The sequence below is a fragment of the Desmodus rotundus genome, chromosome 1 (genome assembly GCF_022682495.2).
Source record: "Desmodus rotundus isolate HL8 chromosome 1, HLdesRot8A.1, whole genome shotgun sequence".
Lineage (NCBI taxonomy): Eukaryota > Metazoa > Chordata > Mammalia > Chiroptera > Phyllostomidae > Desmodus > Desmodus rotundus.
Window position 1 is genome coordinate 18,949,078 of NC_071387.1, and position 17,762 is coordinate 18,966,839.

Consider the following 17,762-nt stretch of genomic DNA (forward strand, 5'->3'; position numbering starts at 1 on the left):
CAGAAGTCACAGGGTGCCAAATCTGGGCTACAGGGGAGCTGAGTCACCTGGGTGATTTGATGTTTCTCCAAAAAACTCTGCATGAGACATGATGCATGGGCAGGCCCATTGTTCTGATGAAGCTGCCAATCACCAGTTGCCTGTAGCTGTGGTCTTCTGGATCATCTGAATAGCTTCCTCAGAGGAATGCTCAAGCTTAACACAAAATCTGATGCAGATTCATTGCCCTACTTGCTCAGTCATTTTGAATGTGACAACTGAACGGCATCTACTGCCCCCAACGACAAGTACAGTGAAGTTGTCATTGTTCACACATGCACATTCCAGTGTACTCTCCTTGGCTACCGGGTTACATAGATGTCACACAAACCGTTCTCATTATATTTACAATGGCTGGACTTTTTCCAGACAGACCTCGTATGTCACCAACACTCAAACCTCTCATTCTCCTGACTTGATGACATTATTACATTCAAAGGGATTCCCTACATTCATATTGTTTTAGAATATATTGTCGCTTTACCTTAGTTTATTTAGTAATATGGCTTTTGGCCTTTTAGAGTGCAGTAGTATGGATTTTTTTCAGGCATCTGAAGAGCTTACCATAAGCAAAGTATTAGGAAGTTTAAGTACATTTTCTTCTTAAACTAAAAGAAAATACTGCTGGTAGTTTTATGCTATATTTAATCTAATTTCAAAAAATTCTATAAATTTGTTATGACCTGTCTTTCCAAAAAATGCATAGGCACACACATATGCAAAATTTATAAAACAACATTAGGGAATTCCTGAATCTGTTGAAGTCTAGCCACGAGCTCTGCTCTAATAAAGTAATGTGACTAACTGGCAAAGGAAATAGACTTCCAGGAATTCCAGGAAGCTCAGAGAGTCCCAAAGAAGCTGGACCCAAGGAGGAACACACCAAGGCACATCATAATTACATTACCCGAGATTAAACAGAAGCAGCAAGAGAAAAGGACACAGTTACCTACAAAGGAGTTCTCATAAGACTGTCAGCTGATTTCTCAAAAGAGACCTTACAGGCAAGAAGGGGCTGGCAAGAAGTATTCCAAGTCATGAAAGGCAAGGACCTACATCCAAGATTGTTCTATCCAGCAAAGCTTTCATTTAGAATGGGAGGACAGATAAAGTGCTTCTCAGATAAGGTCAAGTTAAAGGAGTTCATCATCACCAAGCCCTTATTATATGAAATGTTAAAGGGATTTATCTAAGAAAAAGAAGATAAAAAATATGAACAGTAAAAATGACAGCAAACTCACAGTTATTAACAACCACACCTAAAACCAAAACAAAAGCAAACTAAGCAAACAACTAGAACAGGAACAGAACCACAGAAATGGAGATCACATGGAGGGTTATCAAGAGGGGAGTGGGAGGAGGAGAGAGGTGGGCAAAGGTACAGAGAATAAGTAGCATAAATGGTTGGTAGAAAATAGACAGGGGGAGGGTAAGAATAGTATAGGAAATGTAGAAGCCAAAGAATTTATATGTATGACCCATGGACATGAACTATAGAGGGGAATGTGGGAGGGAGGGGGTGGGCAGGATGGAGTGGAGTGAAGGGGGGAAATGGGACAACTGTAATAGCATAATCAATAAAATATATTTTTTGAAAAAGTAATGTGACTAAAAGGCATCACTTTTAAAATAAAATTTATATTCAAATAAGAGTACCAGATAGTCTCAAAACATCAAAAACTTAGCAATGAAATAAACTTGGATTCAAACAGTGTATTTCTATGTACTCTCTATATGTTTATTATAACTGAAAGAAAATCCTTCCTTAGAATATATATATTCATTCCCCAGCTATATAATAACAGTTTTATATTTGAAACTCTTCTGAAAGAAAATATTATTATAATTATTTTGTGAGATTTGTACAGTCCTTGCTTTTTAAATTTTTACTACAGGAGAGGGTATTTATATTTCTAAGATAAAATTGTTTAGAGTCATATTTCTCTGTCCACATTAAACTGCTAACTCATGAACTATCTTTCCTTCAACCGAACCTAAGAGAAGAAGATAAAGATAGAAGTGAAAGAGGAAGAGAAAGACTGCCATTTCAGAAGAGAGAAGGGCCTGGAGGGAAACACAAGTGACAGACAGGAAGCAGAGGGAAATAAATTTTTTTGTTAGCATTTAGCTTAATACACATACACATTTTTGGCAGGGGTATCTTATTGTTAAATATGCTAAGATTGGATGAGAAATTCCTAAAATGTTGATGATGGCTACTCTAAATCAAAACCTTACCTTATTTCTTTTTCGATAGAGTTTAACTTTGTTTTTAGAAAATATGACACTATATTTTTTAAAGTTCTTGTTTTTAATTGAGAACTATTAAGTTAACCTAGAAAAAGCTTAATATTAAACATTACTAGTGATATCCTAATTGGTTTTTATTCTAATATAGATGAAATATAACAAATATATTTAAAATATTTTATTAATAAATGTCAATGGAGTGAAGAAAACCAATTTAGTTCCAAAATTGGAAACTACAAGGATATCAAACTTGAAGAGGAAAGAAAGTTGTTTATCCTTACAAATAAAATACCCTAGATTTCACATAGACAAATTAATAAATTAATCTAAAATAGTGCTCAAAGATTAGAATCTGCAATTTTTTATTTTTCTTCTAATTATAAACACATTTTGAATGATATATTTTGTTTCCTAATATTTCCTACAGTCTAACATTAAAATTTTTTTTAGCTTGTAATTGCCCCTGGAGTAGAAGAAACTGCATTGATAATTCGACAAATTGCTGACCACAGTTTAATGACCTCGAAGAGAGATCCTCATGAATGGTTGGATAAATCCTGGCTTGAAGTTTCACCATCTAAGGTAGTTTATTTCCTAAATTAATAAATTAGATATTTACAAAGCAAATATAAATACATGTATTTGATTTTTCTTTCTGGTAGCATATTTTTGTCCTCTAATGCTTGCATAAACATATATGACATTAACTATAATATACAACATTTACACAGATCATTTTCCAGAATCATTGGTACTTTTTAATTTCACAGAACTTTTTAATAAGATTTTTATAATGAACTTTCAAATCTAAGTTATTATAGGGTGATCTAATAACTCTAATTTCTGATATTTAAAAACTATTTTTATAATTCCTAAATTAAAAAATTAAAAAATAGTAAATTTATCAAGAGAATAACAAAATTTTATCATTTCATGATTTGTCAGCAATTCAATTATAGAACTGTAACCCAAAGTAGAGCTATGAAATACTTATAAGATTATACAGTTAATTTTTAGAAATTTCTTTGTTTGAGCATATATATTTCCAAGATCTCAGTGTTTCTGTTACCTTTATTTTTAAAATATATTCAAATCATGAAGCCATAAAAAATAATGACAAGGCTCTTTGTGTTCTGACATGGAATAATCTCCCAGATAGGTTAAGTGAAAACTGAAAGTTGCGGGACAGAGAGCACGCGGTATACTACTATTTGTGTAAAACAAGGGAAATTAATACTTGTATGTATTTGCTTATAAGTTAATAAAATACCTCTGGGAGGATGACAAGAACATAACATTGGTTATCTTCAGAGAAGAGAACTGGAGTAATGGGGTGGGAATGAGACTTTTACGTTTCAGTATGTTTACAATGTCAAACCATGTGACTCTTTTACCTATTCAGAAACTAAAATTATAAAACAAATAAATAAAATAAAATATTCATATATAGTAAACCATAGACCTTTCACATTCTTAAACAGAGCACAGTACTATCAGCAAGTGTAGGTAAAATTAACTGTGATGTGCGTGTGCAATTTCCTTCCTACCAAGGTATGTCCAATATGCTCGTGTCTATCATTTGATAAAAATCAAAGAGGGTGCAAAAAGCCAGTGCGATCCAGGAAAAAAGGGAATGCAGCAATAGTAGAGATGGCTGTTATGTTTCTAGACTTCTATGATATCTCTCTGAACACATACATTTTTAGACTGTTGAGGTCAGTTCTGGTTGATAGAAGTTCTACCTATATACTGTTTATAACAAGGCTTTCTTGAAATTATAACATTTCTTAAATATCATAAACATGATTCATCTTAATCAAACTGTGATAGTGTATGGTCTACAAAGGGAGGTCTAAACTAAGTCCTGGAAAAGATTTCTCTTTAGGAAATGTAGCATTAATTAAAACAATTTTCATGTAAAGAAGGTGAACTGTAACCTATCTTTTTGGATGAGTGATAAGACTGAACAAACTTTCAGATCCTTCCTAATTCTGAGAGTGTACAAATCTTTACTTAGTACAGTAAAATGGGTCACTTTCAAAAGACCACTGTCTCATTCCTAAAATTCTTTTCTAGGAAGAGATGTATTTACTTGATTTTCCATGTATTAATCCATTGGTGGCTCAGCTCATGTTAAATAAAGGACCTTCTCTTCACTGGATATTATTAGCAACTCTTTGTCAACTCCAAGAACTCCTACCTGAAGTTCCAGAAAAAGTGTTAAAGGTTAGTTATTTGAGATCTTTACTCTTATATAGGTTTATTTCCTTTCCATTTGAATATTTATTTTTACCATCAGAGTTTTCAAAATGAAGGTATCCAAGTGTAATTGTTTTGGACTTCACATAGCAAAGAGATAATTTACTTGAATTAAATTTTATATAGAATTTTCATTGACAGTCAATCAAATTATACATTTTAAAGTTATCATATAGATAATTCAGTACAGTTTAATCACACTTTAAGTCATTTTGAAGTGTTATTGTGCCTCCAAATATTCAATTATACACTCTATTCATACTAGTTTATATAATTTCTTCCAAACAATCCTGATACCCTTCATTATAATAGTAGAGAGAACTTTGGCCTTATTGGTAAAATTTTTAACTTTATCAAGGAAATGGTATTCATGTATAACTATGTGTAACTAAAAATTCTATTGTAACTGATGAGAAAATAGATGCAAATGACAATGATTTTTTTCTTTTAATGGAGCCTAATTATGTTGTTATGAGTCAGTATAATACCTATGAATGAACTACTTAATTATATTTAGCTTCCCCTCCATATAGATAAGCATTTTTACTTATATTTTTCCTTTTTAATATTTTTAGCATTTCTGTGACATTACTTCCTTATTCAAGATTAGTTCCTCTTCCGTAACATCACCTCAAATTTCATCACCTCAGGAAAATAGGAATCAAACTAGAACCTTCCCTTCTCAGAGTTCAGCTTCTGACTCTTCGGACTCTGTCATTCGAAAACATAATGAATACTGCCAGTATCCAGACTTAGAAGAGACAGTGCAGAAAGACACATACACCCCTTCAAATTATAGCTCTTCCTTTGTTCAACTAAGGGAAAGAGAAATGCCATGCATTTTACCATCTGTGACTTCTTACAGACAGACCAACTCTTGGAAAGACTCCAGTTGTAACACTAACATAGTACAGAATAATCCCTTTCTGCTTAATATGGGATCAAGGAACTCAGCTGGTAACTCCTTTCCAAACCAGAATGATTCACAGATAGATGTCTTTTCTTTGGGTCTAACACAAATGAATTGTGAAACCAGAATATCACCAATCAACACTCAGAAGAGAGCTGCCCCTAATTTTATAAATTCCCAGCTAAAGGGAACATATGAAGCAAAAAGACCTATAAATAAAGAAGTATCTGTCCCTATGTTTTCATTAGAATACTCTCAATCTCCTCCTCATTGGAACTGTAAGAAAAATGTATGGGAACCAGAGAATCACTCTTTCAGTTTACAATACAGTGGAGAGCAGACTATGTGTGACAAATGGTACTCTCAGAAAGATAACCTGTACACTATTCAGCAAAAATGTCTATCAGATGAGTTAGAAGGCTCCACAGGCGAAAGTTCAAATGCTGGAACTCAAGAGACTTTCTGGAAAGAATGGCCATCTGTCCCCAGTTTGGATTTACATGGTGCTTCTGATTCTAATGTAAATCAAAAAGAATTCAACAGTCTTTATTTCCACCAAAGAGGTGTCACATGTTTAGGACGGAAAAGGCACGCTGAATCTTCATCTAAGTCAGGAGACCAGAAATCATTAACAGGTAACATTCAGTAGACGATAAATTCAGTAGATGATAGTTTCAAATGTAATTTAAGATAATATAATCATCTCCAAATTAATTTTTTGTTTTAATTACTGCACTTAAAGAATCTTCAATAACTTTTGGTTCAAAGAGAAAACCAAAATTCTAATTATAGATGTCTAAGAAAATAAATGCAAAGAAAATATGTCAAATTCTTGTAGCATGAGATAAACTAAACATTCAACTTCAGAAGTGAAAAACATAGAACAAGTCTAAATAAAGCAGAAGACTAAAGTCAACAAAGATTAAACAGAGAAATCAATGAATTCGAAAATTAATTTTTTAAATATTTTATTTATTTATTTTTAGAGAGAGGGGAAGGGAAGGAGAAAGAGAGGGAGAGAAACATCAGTGTGTGGTTGCTTTTCACATGCCCCATACTGGAGACCTGGCCCACAACCCAGGCATGTGCTCTAACTGGGAATCGAACCCATGACCCTTTGGTTCACAGTCCAGTGCTCAATCCACTGAGCCACACCAGCCAGGGCAGAAAATTAATTTATTTGTCAGGCAGGGATATTTAATGAGCTCAAATTTATTAAGAGTTTATTATATGCCAGGTGCCATTCTAAGCTCTTTATGTGGATTGTTTAATTCTAACAATCCTATTAAACAATACTTACTCTTAACTCTATTGTTCAGTTGATGTTTCTGAACATCTAATAATATCAGTTTTTTAAAGGACAACTTTATTTTCTCATTTCTGGTAATTATATCTTTCTTTTCTGTGTCATTACTTATTGCATTGGCCTGAACATCTAGAACAAAAGATTAAGTTTTAATGGTCATACCAGATAGGAAAAAAAAGGAGAAGAAGAGAGAGAAGCTTATGATTCAAAGCTCCTCTTTTGCATAGGCCCTTTTGTGAGGCCTGAGAGGGGCCCAGAAAATCTTGTATTCTTTGCTTTAGTAAAAGAGGACTTCCCAAACTGTGTAAGTCCCAGGATCCACAAAACTTGGGTTGGGTCCCTTTCAACAGTTATAATTTGTTTTGTTCCTGATTTTAATGAAAAGTATTCTATTCCTAGTTTTATAAGAACTGTTGTGAGGAATAGATGCTGAATTTTATCCAAACTCTTTTTGGCACCTATTGGGGAAAATCAAACATGTTTTCTCCATTGGCCTATTTATGTCAAGGATTATATTTACAAGTTTAATAATATTAAATCATTTTTACCATTTCTATAATAAACCTAATTGGTTTTTGAGTAGTGATTTTTAAAATATGTTGTTGAACATGGTTGCTAATATTTATGATTTTCTTATCTACATTCATAATGAAATTATTGTGTTCTTTGTACTCTCACATTTTAATATGAAGGTTATTCCAGCCTCATAAATGAACTGGATGAAAATTTCACCTTAATTCACCCTGGACCAAAATAAGCATGCAAATTCCTATATATTCTTGAACATAGAGCCCCAGTATAGCGTAATCCTCCCATTTTCTCAATGAGATTTCAGAAAATATGTTAAAATATATTTTAATATTCAAGCTTTAGAGATATAGATGGAATAGTCAAATATCTACCCATTTTTCATTAATTTAGTTATAGATATATATTTTAAAATCATATATAAGTAATGTTGGTTAAAATATTGAAAATATATTATTTTTTTCCACTTTCCCATTATTTCCATAAAATAATTTTATTCAAACAGCTCACATAAATCTTTGATATTAGTGTCTTCATTATCACTCTGGCAACTTCTGATGTTTCTACTGTGGTCTTCCACAGCACATCATCACCTCCAATGTGTTGTTTCAGATATAACGCGTTCTGAATTCATATTGATGCAGCTCTAGAAAATTTATTCAAAGCCTTTGTCATAACCTCAATATAATTTCCATTTGTCCAATAGATGTACATTTGTGATATCTATTACGAAATTATCTACTACATTGCCTTCTTTAAATTTGCTTATAATTACATACAACTCTTGCAATTATGGAATTTTTATCTCCAGGAATAATTACTAAAATGTTTTTAAATTTTTAGCCTCCTTTTTTTACTGACTTAATCACTGACATTTCTAAGTATCCAAATACTTAGGCTATCTCAGGCTAACATATAACATATGTAATACAGTTTTGTAAGGTGAGTCCATACATCATCCCACCTTTCATGTAACAGAGCTCAGGATAAATTCTACAACATCGCAGATATGCGTTAAGAAACAGGCTGACTGCAGGGAAACTTAAAAGCAAGAATCTTAAGTCAAGGGAGATTTACTTATTTGTGCAAGGTATGAGCATACAGGTGTGTGTTTATAACACTAATTACTACTGGGCCATTAGGCATAGGTACATTTATGCTAAAAATTTAATTTAATAGTCACTATCTTATGCCAGTTGGAAAATTTTAAAACTCTGTAGATAGATGATTAAGAGACAGGATCCATTTGAATAGCTGGAAAAAATAGCTACACTGTATTATTATCAGCAATAAAATGGTTTTCCTTTTTCTCTTTTTAACAGAGTCCACGTGCTCACAACCACCACAGTTCAAAAAACGACGTCTAGTGTATGAAAAAGTCCCTGGTAGAGTCGATGGGCAAACTCGTCTGCGGTTTTATTGAAAAAGAGAGAATAGTCCTACATGTCACATTCCATTGTTTTTGTTGATAACCCAGGAACGAAACAATTCAGATTTGGTCATACATTAAAGAAAATACAATTGTTCTTAGATGTTCTCGGTTTTCAATATTAAATTTTCATAATATATATTCTGCCCTATAGTTTGCATTCTTTGTAAGTTAAATATTCTAATTAGCATAATAATTGTCTTAAGATCCAAATATCTCCAGATTCCCCTAAACATTGCATAGTCTTCTTTAAAAGAAATAGAAAACTTAATGTGTATCAAAGGCTTAGTTAGTTGTCTTCTGAAGGGCCTGCTGACTCCAGCTTTCCCCCAGCAGGACTTCTAAATGAGCCTCCATCTTAGTCTGACCCTTTGAGTCAAGAAGTGAAGATCATACCCTGACCTGTGTGGCCTGGTGGGTTGGGCGACATCCCACAAGGCAAAAGGTCACCATTTGATTCCACGGTGCACAGACAACCGACTCAGGTTTCCCTCCCACACTGATGTTTCTCTCCCTGTCCTTCTCCCTCCCTTCCCCTCGCTCTAATAATAAATAAAGTCTTAAAAAAAAAAGTGAAGCTCACCAGTCAGTCAATCCTCCACCACTACTAACAAAGTTAAAACCTAAGGCAAAATTGAAGTTAGAGAATTTCCAATTTAAAGTATATTTGTAAACAAAATTTAAAACAAATTACTAAGAAGAAAAAATTGCAACCCACATAATAGAAAAAGGGTTTACACTCCTATTATACAAAGAATTCATACAAATTGATAGGAAGAAGACAACAACCTACACACCCACATGAGGTTTAAAAACTATTCTTGGATGCTTGATTTTTTCCACATGAACTTTTAGATATTTTAACTACTTTTCCTCAAAAACAATAAAATAGGAATGCCACAAAATTTATATGAAACTTAGATTTCATAAAATTGCATTTTAATGAAATTGTTAATATCCTGTAATTTATGTAGACCCTGTTCTGTAAACATCAATAATAACTTTTCTTTATGACTTTCAACTTTGTTAAATTTATTGGCAAGTTTTTATCATTTTGTCATTAAAGTGGAAATGGAATATGGTTTCCATCTCCATTTTTAAGTAGCTATTGCCAGTGTAGAAAATGCTGTTTTTTTCTATGTATACTTTGTATCCAGAAAGCCTCCCAAATTCTATTACAAGTTCAAGTATTTCTTTTACTAGGTTCTGATGAGTTTTCAAGGTGTACAATTATATAATCCACAAATGTAGATATTACTCCTAAAATGTTTACTCCATTTTATTTTTTCATCTTACTGCATTAGTTAATAATTCCAAGCAATGCTGAATAGTGATGATAAAAGATATTCTTTTTTTATTCCTAACATGCTGAATGTTTGCACTTTTCACCATGTAGTATAAATTTTCCTATTGGTTTTGACAAACTGTCTTTATCATTAATTTCTTTCCATTCCTTTTTCACTATCCACTTAGTTTTTATTCAGAACAGCTACCGAATTTTATCAAATGGCTTGTTGGCATAGATTCTCTTCTTTAAACCATTCATGCAATGAATTACATTGATAGGTTTCCTTATAGCGAAATAGCTTTATCAGATTGTATCTTTCTTGATATACTACTAAATTTGATTTACTTATATGTAGGGTATTTAAATCGTATTCATGAGATATCTATAGTTTTCTTGTACTATCTTACCTAGATTTTGCCAAAGAAAAAAGTGGAAAAAAGCGAAGTTTTCTGTGGGGATTTTTTTAACATACAAAGAACTCTACATAATTAACATATGCAACTCGATGAGTTCGCAGATAAGGGAAGCCACCCTCACGGTCTATGCCCTGACCCTATCTGACGTCTCCAAAAGTTTTCTTCTGCCCTCTTATTATTATTTTTGTGATAAGAACAGGTAACATCAAATCGACCTTCTTAGAAAAATTTTAAGTGTACAACAGATCTCTAGGAGTTGTTCAACTTGTAAACCAAAATTTGTTTGTTCTTTTTTTCAAGATATTTTTTTCAATGCTATTGTTAAGATGGAGAATGGAACATGTTTAAAAGCTGATAGAAAAGACCCAATGAAGAAGATGAAATGAAGGAGAGAAAGGATAATTGATAGTGTGACATTTCAGAGACGGTGAACAGATCCAGAGAACAATACAAGGGTTCGAAAGTGGTGTCTGACTTATGATCAGATGAAAGGAATTCACGTTGCTTAGATTGGGAAGTTCCGTGGTCAGAAGTGAAGGGAGTTCCTATCTAATGGCTTTTATCGTCTCTACTGTAGCAATACTTACGCTCAAAAATATTTTTTTATTATGGTCGTATACACAGTTATTTCAAGAGCAAATTGAAAGTAACAGTTGTCAGTAACGGACATTTCTGTATGTTAGACATGTATCTATTTTTACAAACTTCTACAGGTGTTTACACACAACGTTACCTCCCATTTCCAGCACGCAATCCACAAGCAAACAGAAATTCAAGAAACCCTAAAACAAAATCAGACACAGAATGTTGCTGTTGTAGAAAATGATGAATTAAGCAGAAATTTTATTTCCAAGCTCTTCAAAGATTATTACAAACACAAAATATCCTTCTGAAACTGTCTCAAATGAAATCAAAGGCACATCATTAAAGTAAAACATGACATTTAAGAATTCATTTAGGTTGTAAAATTTTCACATTACTTTGTTTTTAATCACTTGCAATGTTCTGTAAGTCACATTTTAAATGTTTTTTAAAAGACATGAAATAATGTACTATTTTTTTAAAGTACAGCCACAACTCTAAAATAGAGGAGCTTGGGAAGAGCTGCACGTCACACACAGAATGGGGAGATCTAGTACCTGATACATCAATCTTTCCAACAAGTTTGCTAAGGAACAGCTTCCATATTTAGTGTTAAAAATAAAAGTCTTCTCCCTTACAAAAATCAAGACATCACTTGATTAATAAAGCCTATTCTTCCCACAATTTTACACTGGTTTATCTTCATTTAGAAACTGTAAATTCATGAGAAAAGGACAAATTTTGTTACGGCATAAAAATCTTAGGAACAACAAAATTCCAAATACTGAATTATTTAATAAACAAAAATGGTTTCCTTTCCAAAATGTAAACTTCCAGTAAATAAAACACACATAATATTCCAGGTATAGAAACACTAGTAATTCCCTTGTGAAAGAGGTGCATTTTTGTATATTTGGTGGTAGGGTTTTTGTCTTAAGTGTAAAGCACTTCACCAAACAAACTGGGCCATTATTATTTAAAAGTCTACTCCTTCACCCAGTGTCCTTATTTCAGCTGAAACTCATCAATTTCTGTAGAATATTGGCGATAGGCCCAGGCCACTGGAAAGGTCTGAGATACCTAAAAGTCATTTGGTATTTGGTTAGGGAAAAATGCTTTCTTGAGACTTGGAGGCAGGCATTCATCACTTTGCACCTGAAGGCATTCCTTGGCTCACTTCTTTCCTACTGGAAAGAGAATTTGGTTAGTTTTCACTTTAGTAAGATTTATACATAAAATTAACTAGTAAGCACTTCATAGGACACTTGAGTATTCTCAAAGCAGAGAGTAACAAGTTTAAAAAACCAAACAAAACCCCCAAACCACACCACTGAAGGAGTAGCACTCATAAAAGTGCTCTGTAAAAAGACATGCTACACTAGCACAAACTGTTACTTTAATACCACAAATTGGGCATTTTTCATTAAAAGGTACAACAGTGGCTGATAGTGTAATGTGAAATATGTTGTCCCCAACAGACTCCCTGAACTCCCTGAACTCTTCCAAAAAAGAGAAGAAAAAAACCTAAAAATGTGAATGAGGACCCCATAAAATGCATTAGAATCGATGAAATTTCTAATATGCCACCAAAGGGATGTTTTCATTTCAATAATTGGTTTTTAAAGCTCCTTTAACTCAACTCACACTTTCCCCAGGAGCTACATTAAAGCTCCCTCCATTAAAACCCAGATAGATTCTGAAAGCCTTCAGGAAAGAAACCACAGCTGGTAGTAGGAATGAGTCTCCTCCTCTGGGGAGTCCTTAGTCCCAAGAGTAGCACCAAGCAGCAAATGACAAATCTGGGATGGTGTGAGGACAGAGAATAGGATTAAGTTCAAGACATTACACCAGCCAACTCAGTTAAAGAGCTCAAGCACATAAGGGTATTAACATTTTACGAGTTATTGCAAAGGAGGACTGAGACTCTCTTAATTAGATGTAATCCCAGGCACGGTAAATACAAACTAGAATCACCCTTCAGGGATAGTTGTGCATTTTGCCAGTTTTCATTTTAATTCCCCCAAGAACAGTAGACATTCAAAACAGTTGCCCAAATCCTTTGTGAAGCCCTGTGATAGCGCCAGGGCCTCAGACCCGCTCGTCTAAGTTACTCACCAGTGTTCAGAGTAAAGCACAGGATCTGGGCTCCCGGAAGGGGTTGCTTCCCGCGGGAACGCCGACCAGCAGGGCGTCCTTGCAGGCATTCTGCATGCAGTACTGTTGAAGTTCTGCAGCGGCCTGAGAGACCTGAAACCAAAGGACTATAGCTTGACATGCTGCTCACAGCCAGACCCACCCGGCAGCCATTTGATATTCTGAAAAACGATCACACAGCCTGATCACACTTTATGTGACCTCCAAAAGTCCCTGTTTTGCTAAAAGCTCTAATAATGAACTTCAAAGAGGAAGGGCTACAATTTCTATGAACTCTGATTTAGGATATTTTTGGTTAATTGCTTATTCAACAAAAGAAAGAAAAAGCAGTGTCTCTGATCCATTTAGAATCCTAGTGCTGAGACTCAATTGGTAAAGAAATAGTTCATTCTAGTGCTCCCTTTACAAATTTTTATTACAAAGTATGCATTGATATATCCACGTTTCCTATGTGAGCGAACCGCTTTGCTTTGAGGCAGGAACCAGACTGTTCGGTCTCAGATTCAGCTGTGTCACTCCACGTATGAACTTGGGGAAGTTTCTTAACTACTCAGTACCTGTTTCTCTTCTGAGAAATGTGTTTAGTAATAGTACCTACTTCACTGAATTGATGTGAAGATTGAGTTAACAGCATGCAAAGCACTTAGAATAGTGCTGACACGTAATTAGCAATACATTTGTGGCAGAATGCAGAAAAGCCACAATATTTTGCAACTCCTCCCACCAAGAGCTGGAGTCTGTTTACCCACTACTTGAATCTGGGCTTGTCTTGTGACTTGTTTTGACAAGGAGAATGCAGTAGAAATAGTGGGCAACTTCCAAGCCTAGTTTGTAAAAGCCTTCGCAGTTAACTGTCTTGCTGTGATTGGAACCCTAAAATCACTATCTGAGACCAAGCTAGATAACGGGAGATCTTGTGGAAGAGAAGCAGTCAGCTAGCCCCCAGCCACCTGATTAACAACCTCCAGATATGTGAATGAGGCCACCCCAGATCACCCAGCCACCAGCCAACCCTCCATTTGATTGCTGATGCATGGGAGGGCCCGGCAAAGACCAGCAGAACTATACAGTTGAACCCAGCTCAACTTGCTGGCCTAAGAATTGTGAGTTAATAAACATTGTTTTAAATCACTAACTTCTGGAGAAATTAGCACTGATTCAACATTATTCTGCGTTTCCTCTTATCCTCCATTTGATGCATATTTGTACTTGCAGGCTCTCCTCACTTCCCATTTTTCTCGCATTGAAAAGGTGTTTTGTGTAAAAACTCACCTATATTGTACAAACATGATTCCAATTGCTGTTCAAGTATTGCTACCACGTCACGTTAATTTTCTAAATTAAGCTTCTAAATAACTACAAAATCAATTTCTTATGTTAAAGCTACTATGTAGTTTCTAGAATGCTTTTAGGAATTTTGGTTTCATTAATGTAACAACCATTTATGTTATATAATATAAATACATAATAAAATATTGACAGTAATGTTTAAGCTTGCCTTTCAGACCTCAACAGGTCTGTCATTTTTACATTAATTATCACTGGAATTAATGGTTATACAGGAGTTATTAATTCAAAAGAAATTGGGAACCAATTATGCTCCGCCTTTCTATCTCTATCGGAGGGAACAGGTGAACCCCACACGAGTGGAAGGAGACTGTCCCAGGACCCCTTGAAAAGCAGGACTAACTGAACCCTAGCCTAAGCAACATGGTCAAAAAGTTAAGGTGAGAGGACATGCAGGGAAACTAAAAAGGGGTCAGCCTTTCTCTAGCACTTTGGACTGGGAGAATTCAAATCCAAAACAAACACTTGGAAAGCTTAGCCAGCTACTGGGGGTGGACATGCCCCCCCAAATCATATGACTTTCCTTGGTTTGAGCCCATGTTCGCCCACCAACTTCCGAGAGGCTTCGCCACAGCAAAGAAGGGTCTCTTGGAAGCATAGAGAGCGTGCCAATCACTTGTGAAGGGCTGTTCAAAGACTGGTATCCTGGCCTATTCCCCAGTTAGCGAGTCCGGGAAAGAGAACACCTCTCTGGGTGTGCTGCAAACGGCCACCACTGAGCCCTGACATGAGGAGCCCAGACCTTGGATTGTGTGACTCCCTGAATTGCCCTCTGTGAAAAGCCCTGCCAAGCTCCCCAGATCATGCTGCCAGGAGGTCACCCCTCAACTTAGTGTACTGTCTGTGTGACCTTGAACAACCCACTCAAATTCTCTAGGTCTCAGTTTCATCACCCACAATTATGTTTTAAATGCAGATAGGAGTATGTTCCCTAGCTTCTTCACAGGGCAGGCAGGCATCTGGCTCAGCTTCCCTCTCCTGCTCAGGTCGCAACAGCATCTTGAACATTTGCTACCACCTAGTTTCAGTTCCCTGACCTCCTTCCCCGCCTGGAACAAGCTTCTCCTCAATGCCAAGGTTACAACCAAGACCTGTTAACTGCTCCATATCTGAAATTTTACACTCCAACATCCTATTTACCCATCGCAATCTTCCCCACCCTTCCAGGGTGCTGCTTTCTAGTCTCACTAAGCCTGCTCTTTGATCTCAGGGGGAACCCCACCTCCCCTTTCCTCCAGCCCATCACCAGGAGGCTTGGTCCGTTCCTTCCCTGTCCAGCCTAGGTTCAGACTCTTTCTGGGGAAACCCTCAAACTCCACGCCCTCTGCCCACCTCAGCTGGCATCTTTCTGGCATACCTCCCCTACTCACCCACAACTACCGTTCACCGTGGGCACTCAGATGGCTGTGGCCACATGCTGCGGAGGGAAAAACATCCCAAGCAGGGCAATCGGTCTCCACGCTCACAGCGGCTGGGCCTTTGGAGTCACAAGGTGTCAGTGGACTTGCCTGCTGGGGAATCCTCCCCCACCCTCCCGCTGGTGATTCCATTCTCTCCCTCTCCTCTGCCCTAGAAGAAAACTTGGCCTCCGATTTCACAACGAAAACTGTCATCATACAAGTCCTTAAGTCTATATCTAGAAACATCTATCTTTATACATATCCATACCCCCTCTCTTGCTGTCTTAGTGGGTGCCCCTCCAAATCTCCATTTGTTCTTTCCCCTCAATCTCAAACATGGCTTTTTGTTCCCTAAATTAAAAAAAAAAAAAAAAGTGGTTCCCTCTTGAAAACCAGATTTCTTTTTCTTTTTCTTTTTTTTTTTTTTTTTTTAAGTCTGCACACCTTACTACAATCTGGATTCTGCTTCGAGTACTACTGAAACCTCTTCTTCATTCCATGCCTCTCTTTACCTTGTTTTATAACCTGCACATCGCTTATTGTCTGAAATAACTTCATGTATGGGGTAATGTGTTCACTGTTCGTTCCCCCCCCCAGAAGCACCACGTTCTCGGTACCTAGGATGGTGCCGGATGCAGAGGAAATGCACGAGTGAGGTGCACGGGCCAGCACGGCAGTGTGCATCAGACACATCCTCTACAGACGACGCTATCTCATTAGCTGCTAAACGCAGCTGCACAATAGATGCTCTTTTTTTTTTATTGTTGACGCTATTAGAGATGTCACCCATTCCCCCCTTTACCCGCCTCCACACGCCCGCACCACAACCATATTGCAACAGATGCTTTTTAACCAACCGACTAAACAAACACTGGACATGTTGACTGAGGCCCCAATTTTGCTTCAGAAACCTTGCTCTCTCTTGGTTCTCTTCTCTCAGCCACCTCCTTTGGCTGGTCTGGTCCCTAGGTTCCCCGCTAACACAGCTTTTTCACCCACACACGCGCGTTCAGGTTCTCTCTTTCAGCCTTGATCTCTGAGCTTCAGCCCATGTAGCTACACACCTTCCGGACCTCTCAAAGTCGGCCTAACGAAAACTGAACTCATCCCCTCCCAACCCCCTTTCCCTCCCCGATGTTGGAGCAAATGGCCGCGCCATCCACGCTGTCACCGAGCCAGAAACCTGAGCTGGTCTGTCCCCTCCCTCCCAATCCATCGCCAAGGCCGGTCCATTCATTCGGTCGCCTCCGCCCTCGCGCACCAGCCGCGCCTAGGCCACCCGTCCGTGGCCGGCATCACCGGTCAGCTCGCGTCCGTCCAGCTCCGCCGAGTCTCTGTCCCCATCACCGACATAAAACCGTCCCGGGGGCACTCAGTCCCAGACTGCCGGCGCGGGGACAGCAAACGCGTCTCCCCGGGAGCACCGGGCCTGTCCCCTTCCCTCCGGACCACGTCCCCGCAGCTCCCAGGCGCCTGGGTCCGGCTCGGCCCCCGCGCGGCTCCCACCTCTCCCGGCCGTGGAGCCACGAGCCGAGTGCGAGCCACCGTCCTGCCGCCCGCCCCGCCCCGCCCCGCGCGGCCTCTCCGGGGCCGCGCCGCCCCGCTCGCTCGCGCGCGGCCGGCTCAACGGCCACCGGCCCGGGCGGTCAGACGCGCTCGGCGCCCGGAGGAGGCGCTCCCACCGGCCTCACCTTGATCCTCTCCACCGCGGCCTCCAGCTTGAGCTGCTCCACCAGGCGCTGCAGGGCGTTCACGCTGGCCCCGGCGGACATGGCGGCGGCGCTGCGCTCCGTTGGCGGTGAGCGGGGCCGGCCCCGGGCCCCCAGCGCCGGCGCCGCCCCGGGGCGGGGAAGC

General features: G+C 37.8%; 2 protein-coding genes across 3 annotated transcripts in view; one reads left to right on the plus strand and one right to left on the minus strand.

The window, feature by feature from the left end:
• The window catches only part of SHOC1 (shortage in chiasmata 1), a 64,549-nt gene extending 55,560 nt beyond the window's left edge, over positions 1-8,989 (plus strand). Inside the window, 4 exon segments of the mRNA XM_024562471.4 lie at positions 2,740-2,871; positions 4,366-4,515; positions 5,124-6,093; positions 8,615-8,989. Coding sequence (XP_024418239.3) covers positions 2,740-2,871; positions 4,366-4,515; positions 5,124-6,093; positions 8,615-8,715 — 1,353 coding nt within the window. The 3' untranslated portion in view covers positions 8,716-8,989.
• A 2,251-nt stretch (positions 8,990-11,240) lies between these two features.
• GNG10 (G protein subunit gamma 10) lies at positions 11,241-17,756 on the minus strand. Of its 2 annotated transcripts, none has more exons than XM_053921824.1 (3): positions 17,600-17,756; positions 13,123-13,254; positions 11,241-12,191 (listed from the first exon to the last, which is right to left on the minus strand). In XM_053921824.1, the coding sequence occupies exons 1-2, from the start codon at positions 17,678-17,680 to the stop codon at positions 13,129-13,131; spliced, it is 207 nt and encodes a 68-aa protein (XP_053777799.1). In that variant the 5' UTR covers positions 17,681-17,756; the 3' UTR covers positions 11,241-12,191; positions 13,123-13,128. The 2 variants fall into 2 exon arrangements, with proteins under 2 accessions (XP_053777799.1, XP_053777797.1); XM_053921822.1 differs by having other exon boundaries at positions 11,241-12,194.
• Positions 17,757-17,762: the final 6 nt, after the last annotated feature.